The sequence below is a fragment of the Erpetoichthys calabaricus genome, chromosome 15, assembly GCF_900747795.2.
Source record: "Erpetoichthys calabaricus chromosome 15, fErpCal1.3, whole genome shotgun sequence".
NCBI lineage: Eukaryota > Metazoa > Chordata > Cladistia > Polypteriformes > Polypteridae > Erpetoichthys > Erpetoichthys calabaricus.
In genome coordinates, this window is record NC_041408.2 from 73,513,326 (window position 1) to 73,532,967 (window position 19,642).

The following is a 19,642-nucleotide window of genomic DNA, read 5'->3' on the forward strand; positions in this document are numbered from 1 at the left end:
TATGAGAGGGGATATAGTTCTATGATTCACATCCGGCCGACCTCCGGACAGTTTTCCAGGAAAGCCCCAAGCCCAGTCCGGTTATTTTTGTGTCTCACCTCGCATACATACGTGTATATATATATATATATATATATATATATATATATATACACACACACACACACACATACATTGTGGAAAATATGGGGGGGGCTGTACCGCTCCCCAGGCACAGACAGGCAGACCACACAAGTGATAAAGCAGCACATTTTTATTCCCTTTTATTGCCCTTTTTAGCACACGGTGCACAAATCACTAACAAATAAACTCAGTTTCTTTTCCTCTTTTCTTCTTCTCTCTCTTTCTTTCTCTCCTCTGCCGCCTCCACTCCTCTCTCAGCAAGCGCTGTCCTCCACCTGCCGACTTTGGCTCTTCAAACAGAGTGAGGTGGCCTCTTTTATAGTGCACCCAGAAGTGCTCCAGGTGCACTACTGGATCCTCTTCCAGTAGCACTTCCGAGTATGGCAGAAATACAAAACAAGAAAAGGGCAGGGAGATGCTACGTGGCATCCCTCGTTTACCTATACAGACAGCATCTTTGTGACCTAAATTGTGGCAGTCGTAGCACCAGCGTTCCCCTCCTTGCACCCATTCCCTCTGGACATGGAAACAGGATGGGAAGTTGTGCTCCACCTCGTTCTCAGCCAAGATCAGGGCTTCTTTCCGCCACTGCGGAAAGCATCCCTTTGACGCCCGTGAGCACATGGCCTATGTTTTTCCCTGTTTGGAGACCCAGTCTTCTTCCAGCTTCCCTTCCCCTGGGGCATGACGGTCTGGGTCCCCCTATGAGAAGAAAAGAGTCCCCTTATATGTACCTCTGCTCTTTCCGTTTACCAAATATAATAAACAAAGTATATCTGATTTTAAGAGTATAAAGAAAAATATATAGATGTATAGACAGTTTCTGAAAGTCTGGGCCACACACTTAAATCTGTCTTTATCAATACATTCATGTCTTTCACCATATTGTTTTCACTCAGTTCTTTTACATTGCAGGTGATATTCAGATTGGTATGATGGATAAGAAGGGGCAGTTAGAAGTTGAAGTCATAAGAGCTCGAGGTCTCACATCAAAACCAGGGTCAAAATCTCTCCCCGGTGAGTATGTTCAACTGTAAAGCATCTTACATGTTCTAGCAGTAATGTATTGAGTGCATTTTAATATTGACACAATTTGTCTTCAGATATTTCTGATACCCTGTATGTACTCTGTACACAGTCTACCTTTGGTTTATGTTTCAGCCTGGCCTCTGCACTTCATTTTTCAGTTTACCAGTAGGAAGCCAATGTACTTCCAAATGCTGAAAAAGTAATTTGATCATAGAAATATTTTATGCTTTCTTATAACCTTGATACAAGACATTTTGGACATTATGGGAAACACATTTGACCTGATATTCAAATACAAGTTAACATCCTGTTCACTTTAGTAACTTCACTGGGTCTAAAAGAGTCAATACAGTTTAAGTAAGAAAACATCAGCCTTCATAACACAAATCAGAAGTTCTAGTATTAAATTACTTGGCTGTGCTGTCACATCACATTTAAGTAATTGTATTCCTCCTTTTTCAGCTCCCTATGTCAAGGTTTACCTCCTAGAGAATGGAGCATGTATAGCCAAAAAGAAAACAAAGATTGCACGAAAAACACTTGACCCTCTATATCAGCAGTCACTACTTTTTGATGAGAGTCCACAGGGTAAAGTGCTTCAGGTCAGTAACTTCATTGTGCAGATTCTTTAATGTTAATTAACATAACACGTCACAAGAATTGTTTTTTGATAAGCCTGTTTTTCAGGCTCAGCAGATAGCTATGTCTCTTTCCTGCTTTCTGTCTTTCTTTCTTTCACACCTTTCTGAATTATGACATTTAGCTGAATAAACAGATCAAATTGGGATAAATTGTCAACAGTGCTTCATTTGTGGAACAAGGTTGTGATTCTTATGCTTGCATTCCTACTTCGCAGTGTTATTTTTTTTTTAACCTTACCATAGCTTGTTATGATAGATGGGAATTTTGACTTCTTTTTAAGTTTCTAGGTTTCTTTAGTGGTGTAGGCTAGCTGTGGTTTGACACCCTACTTCACCGCTCCATGTTATGCGAGTCTACATCACTTACTACACTGTGCTTACCTCGCTTAGCAACAAATCACTTCAGTGGTGCTAGTGTCTTCCAGTATTCATAATACATGTTTATCCACTTATTACAGTGACTACCCAGTGTTATTCTCCACTTACTAGAAGAACAATTACAGGCAAATGTGACTTAATGCAGCACTTCGGATGCCATTAAAAGCTTCCATTTCTAATTGATTTAGGGGTAGCCATTCGTAACATTTGAGCTTTTTAGCGTTCTTTGGACAGCTAAAGCTTTATGTTGCAGCCATGATACATTTCTGATTCAAATCCTTAAAGTAAATTAACACATCTACACTGTTTGCTATGTGAATACTGACATTGCAATTGTGTACTGTTTGCTTGTGATTGGTTTCAATTATAAAGACATTTAAAGTATCACATTGGAATAGATGTACAGTGCCTATAAAAATATTCACCTCTTCAGAGTTTTCACATTTTATTGTTACACAACATTGAATCACAGTGGATTTAATGTTGTTTTTTGACTTTGATCAACCAAAAAAAACTCTTTGATATCGAAGCCAAAATAGACCTCTGCAAAGTAGTCTAAATTAATTACAAATATGAAATACAAAATAATTAATCACATGAGCATTCATCCTCTTTAATATGGCATATCACTGGGGCAGCCAATTTGTTTTAGAAGTCATATAATTAGTTCATTGGAGATCTCCTGTCTTTAGTCAAGAGGCTTCAATTGATTGTCAATTAAATGCACCTTATCTTTAAGGTCCAACTTGTGGTGAGTCAATATGGTGACCTCACATGCACAATGAAGTCAAAAAAACACTCCAGCATCTCCATGAAGAGGTGACTGAAAAAGCACAAGTCCGGAATGAAAGCAAGAAATCAACCATTAAGAAATGGAGAGAGTATGAAACAGCTGTAAATCTCCCGAGAGCAGCAAGACAATGACCCCAAACATAAAGTCAAAGCTACACAGGAATGGCTTAAAAACAACAGCGTTAATGTTCTGGAGTGGCTGAGTCAGAATCCAAATCTGACTCCAAATGAGAAGTTGTGGCTGAACTTGAAAAAGGCTGTTCATTCACAATCTCCATGTAACCCGATAGAGCTTGAGCAGTTTTGCAAAGACAAATGGGGAAATAGTGCAGAGTACAGTCCAAAAATTGTAATTTCTGTTCTCTATTAAATCATGAGATTAAAAATTTTCTCTGCTGTACCAAACAATGCTGGACAAGTAACAAATAAAAGAATATATAATTTTTGGGCTGAGTATTCCTTTAATCAAGAGCAAACATAGTCTCTAATACTTAAGTATATTTAGTAAATGGATGTAATACCCATACATACCGTACAACACAATGCTATGCTGGTTTGCAGCTTCTCTTATGAAATTTGCGAGTCATTTGTGTGGAATGTCTCCCATGGTAGATATTTAAAATATATAACTTCATTGTGTTAGCTTTTTCAAAACATTTCTTTAATGACTTGTAAACTGGAAAGTCCAAATTTAATTCACCTGTGTGTATTTCTTGAATTTACTTTTACATCTTAGGTTATTATATTATGCGTGTTGTAAAAAGGAGACAAAACACATGAAAAAGATTTAGGACGACACTGTGACCCCATATATTATAAATGCAAAATTTAGAGGCTTTTCAGCAAAAAATATGTCCCTAGGACATGAGTCTAAGACCAGACTGGCAAAAATGGCTACATCTCCTGTTAAGTACAGACAAATGGGAAGAGGAGAGTAAAGGTGGCCAGACACTGGAAATGATGTCAGAAGTTGTTGACCTGTCAATCATCCGGTCTGCAGAAGGAGGAAGAGAAGAGACGATAGTATACAACGTTATCTTGTGCATTGGCATTATATTACCTCCACTAGAGCCTGTAATAGCTGTGCACAAGAGGCATGTGTGTGACAATGGAAATAAAGGCATGATCACTATAATACAAATGTTCTCTAGTTAAAAGTAATTATAAAACTTGAAAGATGACATTCCAGTCCTAAACAAAACAATGGCACAGATAATTAAAATCCATTCAAACATTTCATCTCCTTGAACAGCGCTATGTACATTATGTACTGTACAGCTGATCTTATAATTTAATGTTTAAGTAACACAAGGGTGTGCTAAGGTCGACTGATTCAAGGGCTAAATTTAGTTTCAGCTGGAACGCCTTGTACCTGGTGTGCATTCTGAAAATATTGAATGGTCATTGAAAGTCAGCTCTTTAACCACTTTTCTTATTGCCAACAGGTGATAGTCTGGGGAGACTATGGCCGTATGGACCACAAGTGTTTTATGGGAGTCGCACAAATCCTATTGGAAGAGTTAGACTTGTCTAGTATGGTGATTGGCTGGTACAAACTGTTCCCACCCTCCTCCCTTGTGGATCCCACATTAGCACCTCTGACCCGCAGGGCTTCCCAGTCATCTCTTGAAAGTTCAACAGGACCTCCGTGCATAAGGTCATAGTGGCCAGGCAGAAGATTCGGGCCAATTCTGAACTAAGGAACTGGGAAACAATCAGAACCAGAAGTAGAAAGGATCAAAGCTTTGTTGGAGCCAGACAATCAATCTTGTTTTTTGCCAGTAGTACATTTTTCTTCAAAAAAAATTAAAATGGGGCTGTTATAAGTAAAACAAATATCACAAAACTGCTTTCAATTGGCAGAATCATGCACCCGTTTAAATGACAAAAAAATTAACTAAGTTAGCATCCATGCAGTTTTGGGATAGTTACAAGCAAAGCAACAAAATACACTGTTACATGAAGCAATTCAAATAAACTGGAGTGTTTATGACTTCATTACAAATGAAAAACAAAAGCCACACTTTCCTCCAACCTTAAGCAGTGTTACATTACTGAGGTTATGTGCCTGTCTTCTGCACTTCCTCTGTAATGCTGGCGGAGTCCCATACCAAGGACTTTTTTTAAAGCAGTTAAGAAGTGCTATAAGAGTGAGCTGACGTGGTGCTCTAAAGCACTGGCAACTGCACTTCTGGTTCCTCCATCAAAAATAGAATCCCTGTTTACAGCGACTCTCACTGCTGTTCCTTTCTTAAATTCTTTTTGTATACAGGCACACAACTGCATTATGAGTAAAGGTTTTATGTTCTCTGTTTTGCATGAAAGAAACCTATTTCTTAAGCAGTCTCTTGACACCAAGAGCTGAGGACTGTTAAAAGCAGCTTCAGACTTAAGTTTGATGGTACATCGTTAACTTGTTTTCTTCCTGCAATTCTACAGAATTGAATTTTATGTGTATAAATGTATATTTGATTTCCTGAGATGTTGACCAATAAAGGGGGTTTGGTAATAGGGCACTTTGAGCTGCCCCCAGAGCCTCCCAGATACAGTTAAGTGTGTCTTTTGACACTTTTTTTTTTTAGCCCTGGACAGAGCAAGGTACAACTTGTTGGATTTCACTGAAAGTTCTGGTGGAATGACCTGCACACATCCAGTGTTTGTTTTATTTTTATTAAACTTACATTTTGCATTATTTTAAGATTAATGCAAGCACAAAATGCTTGATTTTTTTACTGCAAAAAAATTTTGGAAAATGAAGCCAAATTTAAAGTTTGCTTTTTATCCATTTCATTTACACTGCCTTGATTTAAAAAAGAACAAAAAGAGCAAATAAAAACACTACCCTTACAGAACTTCTGTAAATGTGATAAAACACACATGCCCACACCCGCACAAGCTGCAATCTGAGCAGGTGCAATTCGAAATTTCTTTCTCATCCTTAAATGGGCCATTTTCTTTTAAGAACAACAAGTAGTGCAGCATGACTCTTGAACTGTTCAAAGCTGCATGCACATTTTGTAAAACAGAAACAAAAGAAAACAAAAAAGGTTATTTAAATAAATGTGTGTTAGTTCCACATAGGCCAGCTTGTATGTTGCATGTACTTGTACAGTTTGCTCGTACTTAATATAAAAAGATAACCAAGAAACTGAAGCCATTCATTTTTGCATATAGACATTTTGCAGATTTTTTGTGCTCCAGCCTGTGTCTCAGTCTGGTGCTAAATGTCTATATAGCGATTTATTTTTTACCCTATGGAAAAAGTGATGTAGTACAGACCAAAATCCTTCCAATAAATACTTTGGTGTAGATTTCTCCTGTGGGACAGATGTAGAAACTGTGTACAAACAAGATTTCGATTGAGATATATATATATATATATATATATATATATATATATATATATATATATATATATATATATAAAAAATAGATATATATATTATAAATAAATATACTGGCTGCACCTAGCTATTATCTGTTAATAAACAGGCAAGGTCTAATTTGCCATGCAATTCTTTCGGCTAATAAGGTAGATCTCTGCTCGACCTGCTGAGCAGGAAGAATGAAAGTGTTGGTGCACTACATTATTATTATTATTAGATATTATTGTTTTAGTGTAACAATGGCCAAATTTAACTACTGGTAATTGGATGGTATATTTCTACTGAAATCAGTTGTCTGAACATTCCCCTGTGCTTCTAAATGAATTTCCAAATCATGTCATGTAAACATGTTTAATAAAGTTTACTTTCCATGTCCAGTAAGCCTGACTTGTTTACTTTGTCAGTATTAAAAGTAAAATGCTGATGGTTTACAATTATGTGTTTCACCTAGAAAATGAAAATATTCAATTGCACCTTTTCCTCTTTGTATTACAGATGTGGCTCCAATGACTCGTGTATGTTTTATTAAAAAAAAGAAAATTTCTTTACATATATTGTTACTAGTTACTTTTTATGATCTACAAATAAAAGAATGTGTGGAAGACTAATGGCATTTTCATAACTTTCTTTGATACTTGGTTACTTATTGCTTGAATGGTTCAACAGTTTACAGGAAATGATTGTGTATTTTTTTCTTTTCACCAGTAAATTAAACCACATGAAAAATATATACAATTTAATGTTTAAATATTCTAGAAGATGTTTATTAAATAGAAGTTTATGTGTAATGCACACATCAGCCTTATCAAAGTATGAAATCAAAATGTTACAGTTTAACTTAACAAAATTGACAACTATGAATTAATTAATCACAATGTTACATTTCAAATAATACAGTAAAGATTGTGTTAAATTGCTGGTGACTTGTTGCAGTTTGATGTATAAAAACTGCATAGTGCTATTCAGATTCAAGTAAATACATAAAGTATTTAAAGATTATAATTAAGCTAGTTGTGCTACCCATCTAAGACAGATTGAAATTTACATAATCAATGTAGACTTAACCATATTCAGCGTTAATGTTTGCAGTGCACCATTTTTTGCAATATATTTTGTAATACATGTAGTAATTAAATGCATTTTTCATTCTAACAGATGGCGATTAGTACTGCCGTTATGAATCCCATACCAAATGGCATATAATAGAGACATAGCTACCAGGCGAACACACAGATACAGACACTTGTGCTTTTACTAATGTAGATGTTCTATTCATGTGCATTCAATAACTAGCCTCATAAGCAGACTTGACATCTGAACATTACATGCTCAGTCTGCACCAAGTGTCCATGTTGTGGCAAACTGGTCTCCTATTTGCTTTCAGAACTGACAAAATTAAGTAGACCATGGACTAGGGGTGAGTATTTTAATTAATTTTGCATTTTTAATTTTGCTTTCTTAGTTCTGGAATGAACTGAATTCCATGTTATGCTATGTTATATCATCCTAAGGTGATATTCTGAAGATATCTGAATATTTAATAAGGGAAAAAGGTTTGATTTCACAATAATAACATTTTGAAGGAAGCTGGTAGTAGCGGGTATATTATACACATGGTGGCTGTATTGTTTCTACTGTATACAAGGGTGGGCGACACAGTGGTGACAGACTATTCCTGAAACAGTACATGTATGTATCTGCTTTACATATACACTAAATGAAAAGCTACCCCATTACATCCCCCCCCCACCTTAGCTCAGAACAATGACCAGGAGGCTACAGATATCAACACTTTTGGACAACAAGCAATACGTAACACCCAATAGTGAACTGGTCTTGTCCTTTTGACACATGAGACATTTTTCCATTGTTAGTGGTGCTTTACCTTTTGTTGTTCTTGAAATATTGCAGATATTCAGCCTTCTAATATTACTGGTGAAAAACTCCAACGGTACAGAGTAAATTTTGACCTCAAACATAATGCTTCTAAACAAAAAGAGTGACAAAATATGACTTTCTATGAGATGATCCAGATGAAGAGTATTCAGACACAAGCCCTGATGTACATGGCACTGCAGTTGCTTTCAGCTGAGGTAGCAGTGCTAGACTCTAGGTGACAATTGACTCACCATGCTAAACAGAATCGGGGACACATTTGTCATCTTCATGTACAACTCCAAAACTCCAACAGAGATACCAGCAGGACACTGGACAAAAATAATACAAATTGTGCTTCTGAATTAAAGCATTTGAAAAAGTTAATTGTTACCAAGGGTGTGGACAAGAAAGATATGGAAGATAGTATTAAGATTATGAAGCTGTCAGGAAAAGAGGATGGGAAATTTTTAATACGTTCTACATTGAACTGCTGAGACAGAGATAGGTACAGAGATAGAAAGATAGATGGACAGAACATTATAAATAAATAGATAAAAACATACAGTATATATACAAACACAACTATGGTTTGTACAGATACCAGAATGACTAAAAAGGAAGAATATTTAAAAGATGAAAAAACTTATGATTTGGCATGTTCCAGTGAGGCATTATGCAGGTGTATTGCTATAATGATTGCTTTCTATTTAAAAAGTAGAATTTCAGTGAAAGTTAAAATATATATATATATCTAAAATATAAAAAGGCATATTATTGAATATTCATTACATTTACACTTTTCCTGATACCTATCTGTCACATATCACCCCTGACACTCTTCTCCACCCTTTCCACCTTGCCTCCACTCTCTTTTTCAACTCTCTTCCACAATACCCGTTACTCTGAATTGTTGATCCCAAGTATTTAAACTCATCCACCTTCGCTAACTGTACTCCCTGCATCCTCGCCATTCCTCTGACCTCCCTCCCTTTCATTCATGCACATGTAGATAGATAGATAGATAGATAGATAGATAGATAGATAGATAGATAGATAGATAGATAGATAGATAGATAGATAGATAGATAGATAGATAGATAGATAGATAGATACTTTATTGATCCCAGGGGGAAATTCACATTCTCCAGCAGCAGCATACTGATACGAAAAAAAAAATATTAAAGATTGATAATAATGCAGGTAAAAACAGACAATAACTTTTTATAATGCTAATGTTTACCCCCCGGGTGGAATTGAAGAGTCGCATAGTTTGGGGGAGGAAAGATCTTCTCAGTCTGTCAGTAGAGCAGGACAGTGACAGCAGTCTGTCGCTGAAGCTGCTCTTCTGTCTGGAGATGACACTGTTTAGTGGATGCAGTGGATTCTCCATAATTGATAGGAGCCTGCTTAGAGGCCGTCGCTCTGCCACAGATGTTAAACTGTCCAGCTCCATGCCAACAATAAAGCCTGCCTTCCTCACCTGTTTGTCCAGGCTTGAGGCGTCTTTCTTCTTAATGCTGCCTCCCCAGCACACCACCGCGTAGAAGAGGGCGCTTGCCACAACCATCTGACAGAACATCTGCAGCATCTAATTGCAGATGTTGAAGGACACCAGCCTTCTAAGGAAGTATAACCGGCTCTGTCCTTTCTTACACAGAGCATCAGTATTGGCAGTCCAGTCAAATTTATCATCCAGCTGCACTCCCAGGTATTTATAGGTCTGCACCATCTGCACACAGTCACCTCTGATGATCACGGGGTCCATGAGTGGTCTGGGCCTCCTAAAATCCACCACCAGCTCCTTGGTTTTGCTGGTGTTCAGGTGTAGGTGGTTTGAGTCGCACCATTTAACAAAGTCCTTGATTAGGTCCCTGACTCCTCCTCCTGCCCACTCCTGATGCAGCCCATGATAGCAGTGTCATCAGTGAACTTTTGCACGTGGCAGGACTCCGAGTTGTATTGGAAGTCCGATGTATATAGGCTGAACAGGATCGGAGAAAGTACGGTCCCTTGTGGCACTCCTGTGTTGCTGACCACAATGTCAGACATGCAGTTCCCAAGACGCACATACTGAGGTCTGTCTTTAAGATAGTCCACGATCCATGCCACCAGGTATGAATCTACTCCCATCTCTGTCAGCTTGTCCCTAAGGAGCAGAGGTTGGATTGTGTTGAAGGCACTAGAGAAGTCTAGAAACATAATTCTTACAGCACCACTGCCTCTGTCCAAGTGAGAGAGGGATCGATGTAGCATATAGATGATGGCATCCTCCGCTCCCACCTTCTCCTGATATGCAAACTGCAGAGGGTCGAGGGCGTGTTGAACCTGTGGCCTCAGGTGGTGAAGCAGCAGCCTCTCCATGGTTTTCATCACATGTGATGTCAGAGCAACAGGCCAGAAGTCATTCAGCTCACTAGGACGTGATACCTTTGGGACTGGGGTGATGCAAGATGTTTTCCAAAGCCTCGGGACTCTCCCCTGTTCCAGGCTCAGGTTGAAGATGCACTGTAGAGGACTCCCCAGCTCCAATGCACAGACCTTCAGCAGTCGTGGCGATACTCCATCTGGACCCGCTGCTTTGCTGGCACGAAGTCTCCTCGGCTCTCTGCTCACTTGCGCTGTTGTAATTATGGGTGGGGATGTTTCTCCTATGCTGGTATCAGCAGAAGGATGTGTGGAGGGTGCAGTACTCCGAGGTGAGAGTGAGAGTGGGTTAGGGTGGTCAAACCTGTTAAAGAAGTTGTTCATTTGGTTTGCTCTCTTCACGTCTCTCTCAATGGTGGTACCCTGCTTCGAGCTGCAGCCAGTGATGATCTTCATCCCATCCCACACTTCCTTCATGCTGTTATTCTGCAACTTCTGCTCCAGCTTTCTCCTGTACTGCTCCTTCGCCACCCTGAGCTGGACTCGGAGTTCCTTCTGCATGCGCTTGAGCTCATGCTGATCACCATCTTTAAAAGCCCTTTTCTTCTGGTTCAAAAGGCCCTTGATGTCACTTGTAATCCATGGCTTGTTGTTAGCATAGCAGGATACAGTTCTTACTGGAACTACAATGTCCATACAGAAGTCGATGTAGTCAGTAGTGCAGTCAACAACCTCCTCAATGTTCTCACTATGTGATCCCTGCAGGATATCCCAGTCTGTAGTTCCAAAACATTCTCTCAGAGCATTCTCAGACTCCGGGGTCCACTTCCTGAATGATCGTGTGGTTGCAGGTAGGACCCTCACTTTTGGTTTGTAGTGAGGCTGAAGCAGAACCAGGTTATGATCTGCTTTCCCAAGCGCAGGCAGCGGGGTGGCGATGTATGCGTCTTTAACGTTTGCATACAGTAAATCAATAGTCCTATTTCCGCGGGTGTTACAGTCCACATACTGCGAGACGGCAGGTAATATTTTGTCCAGCGTCACATGGTTAAAGTCCCCAGCGATTAGCACAAGCACCTCAGGGTGCTGCGTTTGTAACTTAGCAACAGCAGAATGGATGATGTCACTCGTTGTCTCCACATCCGCCCGAGGAGGGATGTACACGATGACAACAATGACGTGTCCAAACTCCCTGGGCAAGTAATAGGGATGCAAACTTGCTATAAGTTGCATTCAGTTTTTCACTGTTCCCAATCGTCTCCTAGGTTCGCATGCTGGATCTCTCTTGGTGACCCCACCACCCCTTATCTTCTTTGAGGCTCTGTTTATCTAATGCCATTACTAGGCTTGTGAACTGTAACATGAATGACACAGGGTTCATGGAATGCCACATCAGTTTTCCTTATGACATTTCACTGTCAGTCACCCATCCAGCCAAGCTTGTCTTTGGAGGATATGCTGGCTGTTATAATTTACATCCGTGATCACCTATATGTTGATACTGTGATAATTGCTGGCGTTTCCATGTTTTCCATGAAAGCCTGAGATTAAAATTTCTTGGGCATCACTACCAACTGCATGGTAAGTAACATATTATAAATATAATTTTTGGGTGCAGTATTCCTTTAAATAGATGATAGAACAAGAATCTCAAAAGTGCAATGCGTTAAGCATATAAAAGCACCTCAAAAGCAACTCAGGTTCATAAAAGACTTGAAGGCAATGCCAGTAGTTTAGGCACCACAGGCCCTTTTCTTCCGATAACTGCAATTCCTTCAGCTACAAAACCTTAAGGGGCTTAGACCGAACCCAAGGACAATCATCAAGAACCTTAGCCCTTCCAATGCACAAAGTACTCCATGTTTTCCCTCATCTGGAATCGAGAACGGACTGCACTTCATATACCTCCAAACCATCAGCAGTAATGAGCAGAGAAAGGGATACAGTAATCCCTCCTCGATCGTGGGGGTTGCGTTCCAGAACCCCCCGCGAAAGGTGAAAATCCGCGAAATAAAAACCATATGTTCATATGGTTATTTTTATATATTTTAAGCCTTTATAAACTCACTCACACTGTTATAAACATTTCCCGCACAATTATACAGCATAAACCCTTTGTATTCTCTTAGATATTAGGTAAGATTCATTGAAATTATGTATGTAAACACACTGTTTATATACAGTAAAACCTAAATATTATTTTAAAGATATTGAGCGTCTCCGATATCCCATATGTTACAGCCATTACGACAGGCAGGCCACCAGCAATAAATATGTACAATGCAAGAAAAATTGTATACTGTACAGTAAAATGTGTGTGCAGTGATACTAAACTATGTACATGTAATAAGTACTGTACGTAGAAAATTAATTATGTTACTCACCAACAATGACACGGCAACTTGTCCGATAACGATGAGTTTAATTTTACTGCACAACAAAGGAGAGCGTTACAGCTCTTCTAAAGGAGCCTCTTCAGGCGACTGTGTAGCACCGCAGTTATTCTTCTTCTTGCAGTCTTCAATCCAGATCCCTAAAGCAGATTCCATCCGGACTATCGCCTTATTACATCCACTTACGACTTGTCCTGGTTAAAGGACACTGCGGCCATAGATCTTATATTCTTTTCCTCCTTTTTAAATAAAAAAGAATCGTGGACTCATTGATTCCGTAATGGCGTCCTGCAGCGGTGTAGCTGTTCCCTTGCTTCAACATATCCAACATATCCAAAACTTTTACCTTTTCGGAAATCGTTAGCATCTTCCGTTGGCGCTTGGGCACGGCCCCTGAAGCAGTAGCAGGAGCACGTTGATGCTGAATGAGCGAGACGAGACTTCCTGGTTAACGCAGCGGAATTGAATTCTGTGCTCTGTCGCTGAGCCAATCAGCACACAGGAACTTAACTGCGTGCTCTGATTGGGTAGCTTCTCAGCCATCTGCCAATAGTGTCCTTTGTATGAAATCAACTGGGCAAACCAACTGAGGAAGCATGTATCGGAGACCCATTGTCCGCAGAATCCTGCGAAGCAGCGAAAAATCCGGGATATACAGTATATTTAAATATGCTTACAGATAAAATCCGCGATAGAGTGAAGTCACGAAAGTCGAAGCACAATATAGCGAGGGATTACTGTAATGCAACATAATAAGGACTGTAATGAGTGAAATATAATCTGAAAACATGGAAAACAGAATGGATCTTAAAATGAAGAGGCAAGAAGAGACTGTAAGAAACTGCTAAATATGAAACCTGTTTCATATTTACTGTATATACTGCCCATGTATCATGGATCGAATTTTCAGGAAGGTACATGGAAATGAATATCATGCGTAATTAACCATGCCTTTTGCTAAATCTTTAAAATAGATGCCTGTCTGGACTTTATATCAGTAAAACCAGTGCCTAGAAGTCCTGCATTTCTTAGATTTCAATGTGCTAATCTCCATTTACCCACAGATATTAACTGGTAGGTAGAAATCCTGGATTTGGGGGACGGGATACTTGGAGGGTCAAAACATTGTGGTTTAAATCCATAAAGGCCCTTAAATGGAGACATGTTATGGGCAGAGTTAGTAAATATATTCTTAGAAAATTCTGGAAGGGCAAAAAAACAGCCAAATTAGTTTGATGAGAATTTAGAATGAAATGTGTACATTTTTCGAGATTTAATGCCTTCCATTTGCTCATTAAACTCTAGGCAGATGTGAGATTTACAGTTCAAACCAGGCGTTCAGAAAGAACTTTCCAAAATTCATACAGAATTTATTGAAGTCCATAATCAAAAATTATAGAAGGGGAACCTTGTAAGCTTGTTACCTGTGAGATTTGATTATTACTGATAAATATGAATTTTACTATTTGATTAAATAATGATTATATTGAATGACTTCTGCTCTTGTTGACCATTAAGCTTTTTGTCTCTAACATTAAAATATGTAGTTATAAAATGAATACATACATCACAAAGTAAATACACACTGAGTCACAAAATTAATGTAGAATGAACACAAAGGAATTGAAAAAAAATTGCTGGCATAGTTTAAACTAAAACAACAACCTTAAACCAGAACTTTTAACAAAATACTACTTGAGCAAGTGCAACCTGAATTTGAATGCCTTCCTAAAAAGCAAGCTGTAAAGAAGGCAATAAGAGAACGAGACCAATGTGTTAATTCTCAGATTGGCATAGCATATGAAACACAGACGTGCCAAAGTAAAAAAAACAATCAAAACGACTGTTGACATTGAATGCACTGCTAATTAATTGAAAGAATATGCATCTCTTAAATGGGCATACATTAAACTTTTGTTAAAACTCCGCAAATACTATAGTCAATTGTTCATCACCATCAACAACTGAAAATTATACTCTACACAAGTGCTGCGTCTGTGACGTCAACCTCCGAGCTACTTTTTTGCTGCCCACATCCCGCTCCTTCAGACAGTTTAGTAAATCTAAAGATTTCATGCTTTTTTGGTTGGTAGAATCGTGATGTGCCTTGGGAATTTTTGGGATTTGAAAGGTGTTGGAAAGCACTACTCTACCTTGGTCCTAGCACATCTCCATAGCTTTTATCTCGCTTAAACACTGACACCGTACATTACTAAGGCGGTTATGTTGTATTCTTTGCCTGAATTAATGAAGATATTGCAAACTTGAATCATGGGTAGGAATAATCATTACTAAACAAACAAAAAAATATATATATAAAGCTGTCCTCTTTAATACACTTGTGTATTCAACAGGGGAAAATGTATATTTAAGAAGTGTAATAAACAGCTGTAAGTCAGTCATCTCTTTCGTGATACTCATTGTGTCAAAATAAAGGAACTCAACTCATCTGAACTGGCTGTATGAATTGGACTTTGACATACCCTTTCCGGAAATATCTCTGCTACAACTTTAGCAGAAGGCAAGCCCTTTAATGGGATGAAGTGGGCATACTTACTGAAATAAACCACTGTCACCAAGATAGTATTAAACCCTCATGAAAGAGAAATGTCAGTAATAAAATACCTAACAATATATTCCCATGGGTGATACAGAATAGGGAGGGGATTAAAGAACCCTTATATGAAAATCAGGTGCATTCTTTGCCTTACAACAAACCTCACAGGGACCCATGAAGTTACTTGCATTTTGTACATTTTCTCCCACCAATACAATTGTTTAATATCTGGATGACCAGTTATGTAACTTGGATGCATTATTTCTAAATCTTGCTGCCTAAGGTCTGAAGGAATATATAGTTTTCCTTAAGGTATATTTATTGGGTTCCTTGCATTGTTTTGTGCCCTGTCAATTTTGAATAATAGATCTTTTACTGAAGAAATAAATATAGTCTGTGAAAACATTTCTTTGTTAATTATAAACTAATTCTTGATAATGCTTAACTGGGATATGACATAGTAATTGAAACGACTAAAGCATAATGCCAAACTAGCTTCATGAGCATTGAGTTGTTTAGGAGACTTTAGATACGCTCGTAAGATTTTTGTGATCAGTATAAATTATGATTGGAAACTTGGCTCCCACCAGATAGTGTTGCCATTCCTCCAGAGCTAATTTTATAGCTAACAGTTCTCTATTCCCTAAATCATAGTTCTGTTGAGATTGATTGAGCTTTTTTGAAAAGAAAGCAAAAGGGTGAATCAACCCTGAGTCAGGAAACCTGTTATGAAAGTACCACCTCTACGTGAAACTGGATGTATCCACTTCTAAAACAAAAATTAATTCGGGATAACAGAGAGTAAGAGCCCTGGTGAATAAGTGTGCTATGTTGTTAAAAACTGTTTGTGCCCATTTTGTCCATTAAATGTTTTTTTTGTTTTTTTAACTTGTCAGTGATGGTACTGGTGAGATCACTGTATTAAAGTTTTAATAAATTGTTTGGTAATATTTGGCAAATCCCACAACTTTTTGCACCCATTTTACACTTCATGGTGGGAACCAAATAACAATGGCTGAACTTTCTGAGTAATCCATGGTCATATACTGGAGATCTCATAACACAAGCTTAAAAGATTTTTCTTATGACATTTACATTTAACTTGGCCAACAAATCAACAGAAGGCAATTTAATACCTCTTTAACATGGCTGATGTGATTTTGCAAGTCAGGATAAAATGAGAATATCATCAATATAAACCAACACATTAATACCCAATACATCTCAAAATACAACATTAACAAATAATTTAAATATTGTTGGGTTTGGTTAATCAGTAGGACATGAGCTTGTTTTCATAAAGTCCACTTGAGGTTTTGGAGTCTGTTTTCCATTCATCATCTTCTTTATAAGAATTAGGTTTAAGCACTTCTTAAATCTAATTTAGGGAAAACAGTTGACTCAGTGACTTGGTTAAAGATGGAAGACATAAAAGGAAGTGAATCGCTAATCTTAGCAGTGATCTCCCTATAATCAATACAGGGACACAGCCTCCATATTCATTTCTACATAATAGAAAACAGCGACAATTGGGTTATCAGACCTGGTAATAAACCTATTTTGTAAATTCACAGTAATGTATTGTTTCCTTGTCTCTTGCTCAGAACTGGACAAAGCATAGGTTTTCACTTTTGGTTATGGAGAATCTGGTAGTTGCTCAATAGCACTATTGTGCCCTCTATGAAGATGTGTGAAGCCTGTTGTTTATTGAACACATCAGCAAGTTCTCAGGTTTCACAACAGAAACAGTATTACACGTTAATGCCAAGGAAGCCCTTTTAAGCAATGTGAGTTACATCATAGACTGTTTGCTTAATATCTTTATTTTGTCAGTTATTATGAGATTATGTTCCTGTAGCCAAGGAAAACCCAAAATAACCTGTGGTTTATAATGCTGAATAATACAAAAAAATCATAGATTCTTTGTGTGAGTCCTGTTTTAACTGTGACTATAGTAGTAGTATAATCTAACTGGCTTCTTCCAATTGGCTTCCCATTGATCACTAAAATTTTCTCGGTTTGTGTTTTAGTGGTGCTCATGTCATATTTAATTACTCGTAAAGTTTTAAGCTCTTCCAGAATCAAGCAAGTCTCTTACAGGGATTGTATTAATAGAGCAAGAGATCACTAATAAGTTCTGACCAAGGGTTTAACTACATTTGCTCAGCTATAGTTTTTGTCAAACTGAGATGTGATAAAGACCAAAGCCCCCATATCCTCTCAGTTTTACTTTTTTTGTAGCCTAGTGTCAGTCTTTTGCACTACAAAGATGAACTCTTCCAATGTGCTACCAATATAATGAATAGCAAGCTCACCCATTATTTAAATAGACAGCCCCTTTTAAATACTGGGATTAGAGCAATATCATCCCATCCCATCTCATCTGCTAACATGCGGAAGTCCATTATATATTATTTATTGATTTACTTCCATGCTGATATTCAAGTAACTAATTAGCAGATAGTTCAGAAGGAATGGGTACATCAAGTACTTTTCTGAACTCCTTCACAAAGGCTGCTAAAGAAAAACAAAGCAGATGGTTTATGTTGCAGTTTGAGGATGCCTGTTTTAATGGCTTACATGATGAAAACCATCCAAGTAAGATTGTCAGGTTAAGCATTCAGCAGAATTTTACAAAATCATTCCGCACTGGTTTAAAAAAAACTCTACAACTGCTAAGCTTTCCTGAATACGCACTCTGGTGCAGTTTTATAGGTTCTTTGACATGGCTGCAACTCTCCACTGACTGAGGAGTTAGGGCTCTGAGCCGACTTTTTGAGAGAGATTGTTGATAGCCCCAGCTATGTGTTGTAATGACATATGAACATCTGCTTTTTTTTTGACTCTCTTAATTTTGTAAAAACACCTCATGTTGATCCCAGTTAATGTTGTGGTATATAAGATAGCAGGAAAGATAATGAGGCCTAATGACAGAGAAGCATAATCAAATGAAAGCAAGGCTCAAAACCAAAACAATGGGGGCAAATGCAAACAAAGCCAAAATGCAAAGCAAACATCGCATTCAAAAGTAAGGTAAAGGTCTAACACCAGTTGATCAAAATGACAAGGATTTAAAAGAATGAAGTGCAAGAGGGTTTTTCAGTCCACAAACTTGGATAGAGATCTGTGTTTTGAGGATGACCTTTTAAGACATTGTTGTTAGCATCAGGGTCATAACCCTCTAACTCCACCCCCTAATGACAGCAGCGTCCTACCAATGGGTGCTCAGTATAAAGGTGCTCATCATAAACAACATGGCAGAAGAAACAGTTGAAACAGATTACAAAATATAAAACCTTACATTGTACCAAGAAATAAATGAAAGAACTGAATTTTTCCCCTATAAAAACTCCCAATGGGAACTCTTAGAAGTACAAAATCCTACTAATAATTGAACAAAACATTAAATACCAACCAACAAAATAACAAAATCATGGGCTGAGGTGCCACCCTTACTGAAATGTCTTACAGTACACACACATTTTGAAACAAGTTGGGCGCATTTCCTCACTTCCCCTTGGTCTTTTATAGCCAAGAAGATGTTGACATGTGTGGTGTTAGTCTGTTTTCTTGGCTTCTACCTCTGATTTTATCAGGTAAGAAGCAGACACAGCTGTCAGATTCTGCTTTTTAGACCAGGTCCCCATTCGGTGTGCCTTTTCCATTTATTTCCATCAGAGTTCTCTATTTCAGCAGCCTTAGAAGGGCCTTTCAAATCAGACAGGCAAACATTTTTTGTTGCTGAGTGGCTCACCATCAGACTGATTTGACTGAGGTGAGCTACCTCATGCCATCATGAATTATTCACCACACTCCTTCCTCATAGGTTACCAAGTAACAATTGTTTCATGATATTTGCTAATATGACACCAAATGTTTGGATTATTATTAAATGTTCATTTTTGCTTCCCTCACTGTCAAGATTGTTCTTGAAAGAGGACAGGCAAACTTTTGATTTGTTGTGCAGCTGAAAATCTTTGAAGAAGTATCATTTGCTTTTTAGGTCGTTACACCAATAGCAAATGAAATGAGTCAGGAATAAGTAAAACAAATACAAAATATAGCAAAAGGACTTGACTGCCGAGGAGAGGTGCACACCTA

General features: G+C 38.1%; 1 protein-coding gene across 38 annotated transcripts in view; it reads left to right on the top strand.

The window, feature by feature from the left end:
* rims1b (regulating synaptic membrane exocytosis 1b) overlaps positions 1-6,957 on the top strand; it is a 459,598-nt gene extending 452,641 nt beyond the window's left edge. For all 38 annotated transcript variants that reach the window (XM_051919562.1, XM_051919565.1, XM_051919570.1 and 35 more), the window contains 3 exons: positions 1,039-1,140; positions 1,615-1,754; positions 4,409-6,957. In XM_051919562.1, the coding sequence (XP_051775522.1) occupies positions 1,039-1,140; positions 1,615-1,754; positions 4,409-4,627 (461 nt within the window). In that variant the 3' untranslated portion in view covers positions 4,628-6,957. The remainder of the gene's footprint in view (positions 1-1,038; positions 1,141-1,614; positions 1,755-4,408) is intronic.
* Positions 6,958-19,642: the final 12,685 nt, after the last annotated feature.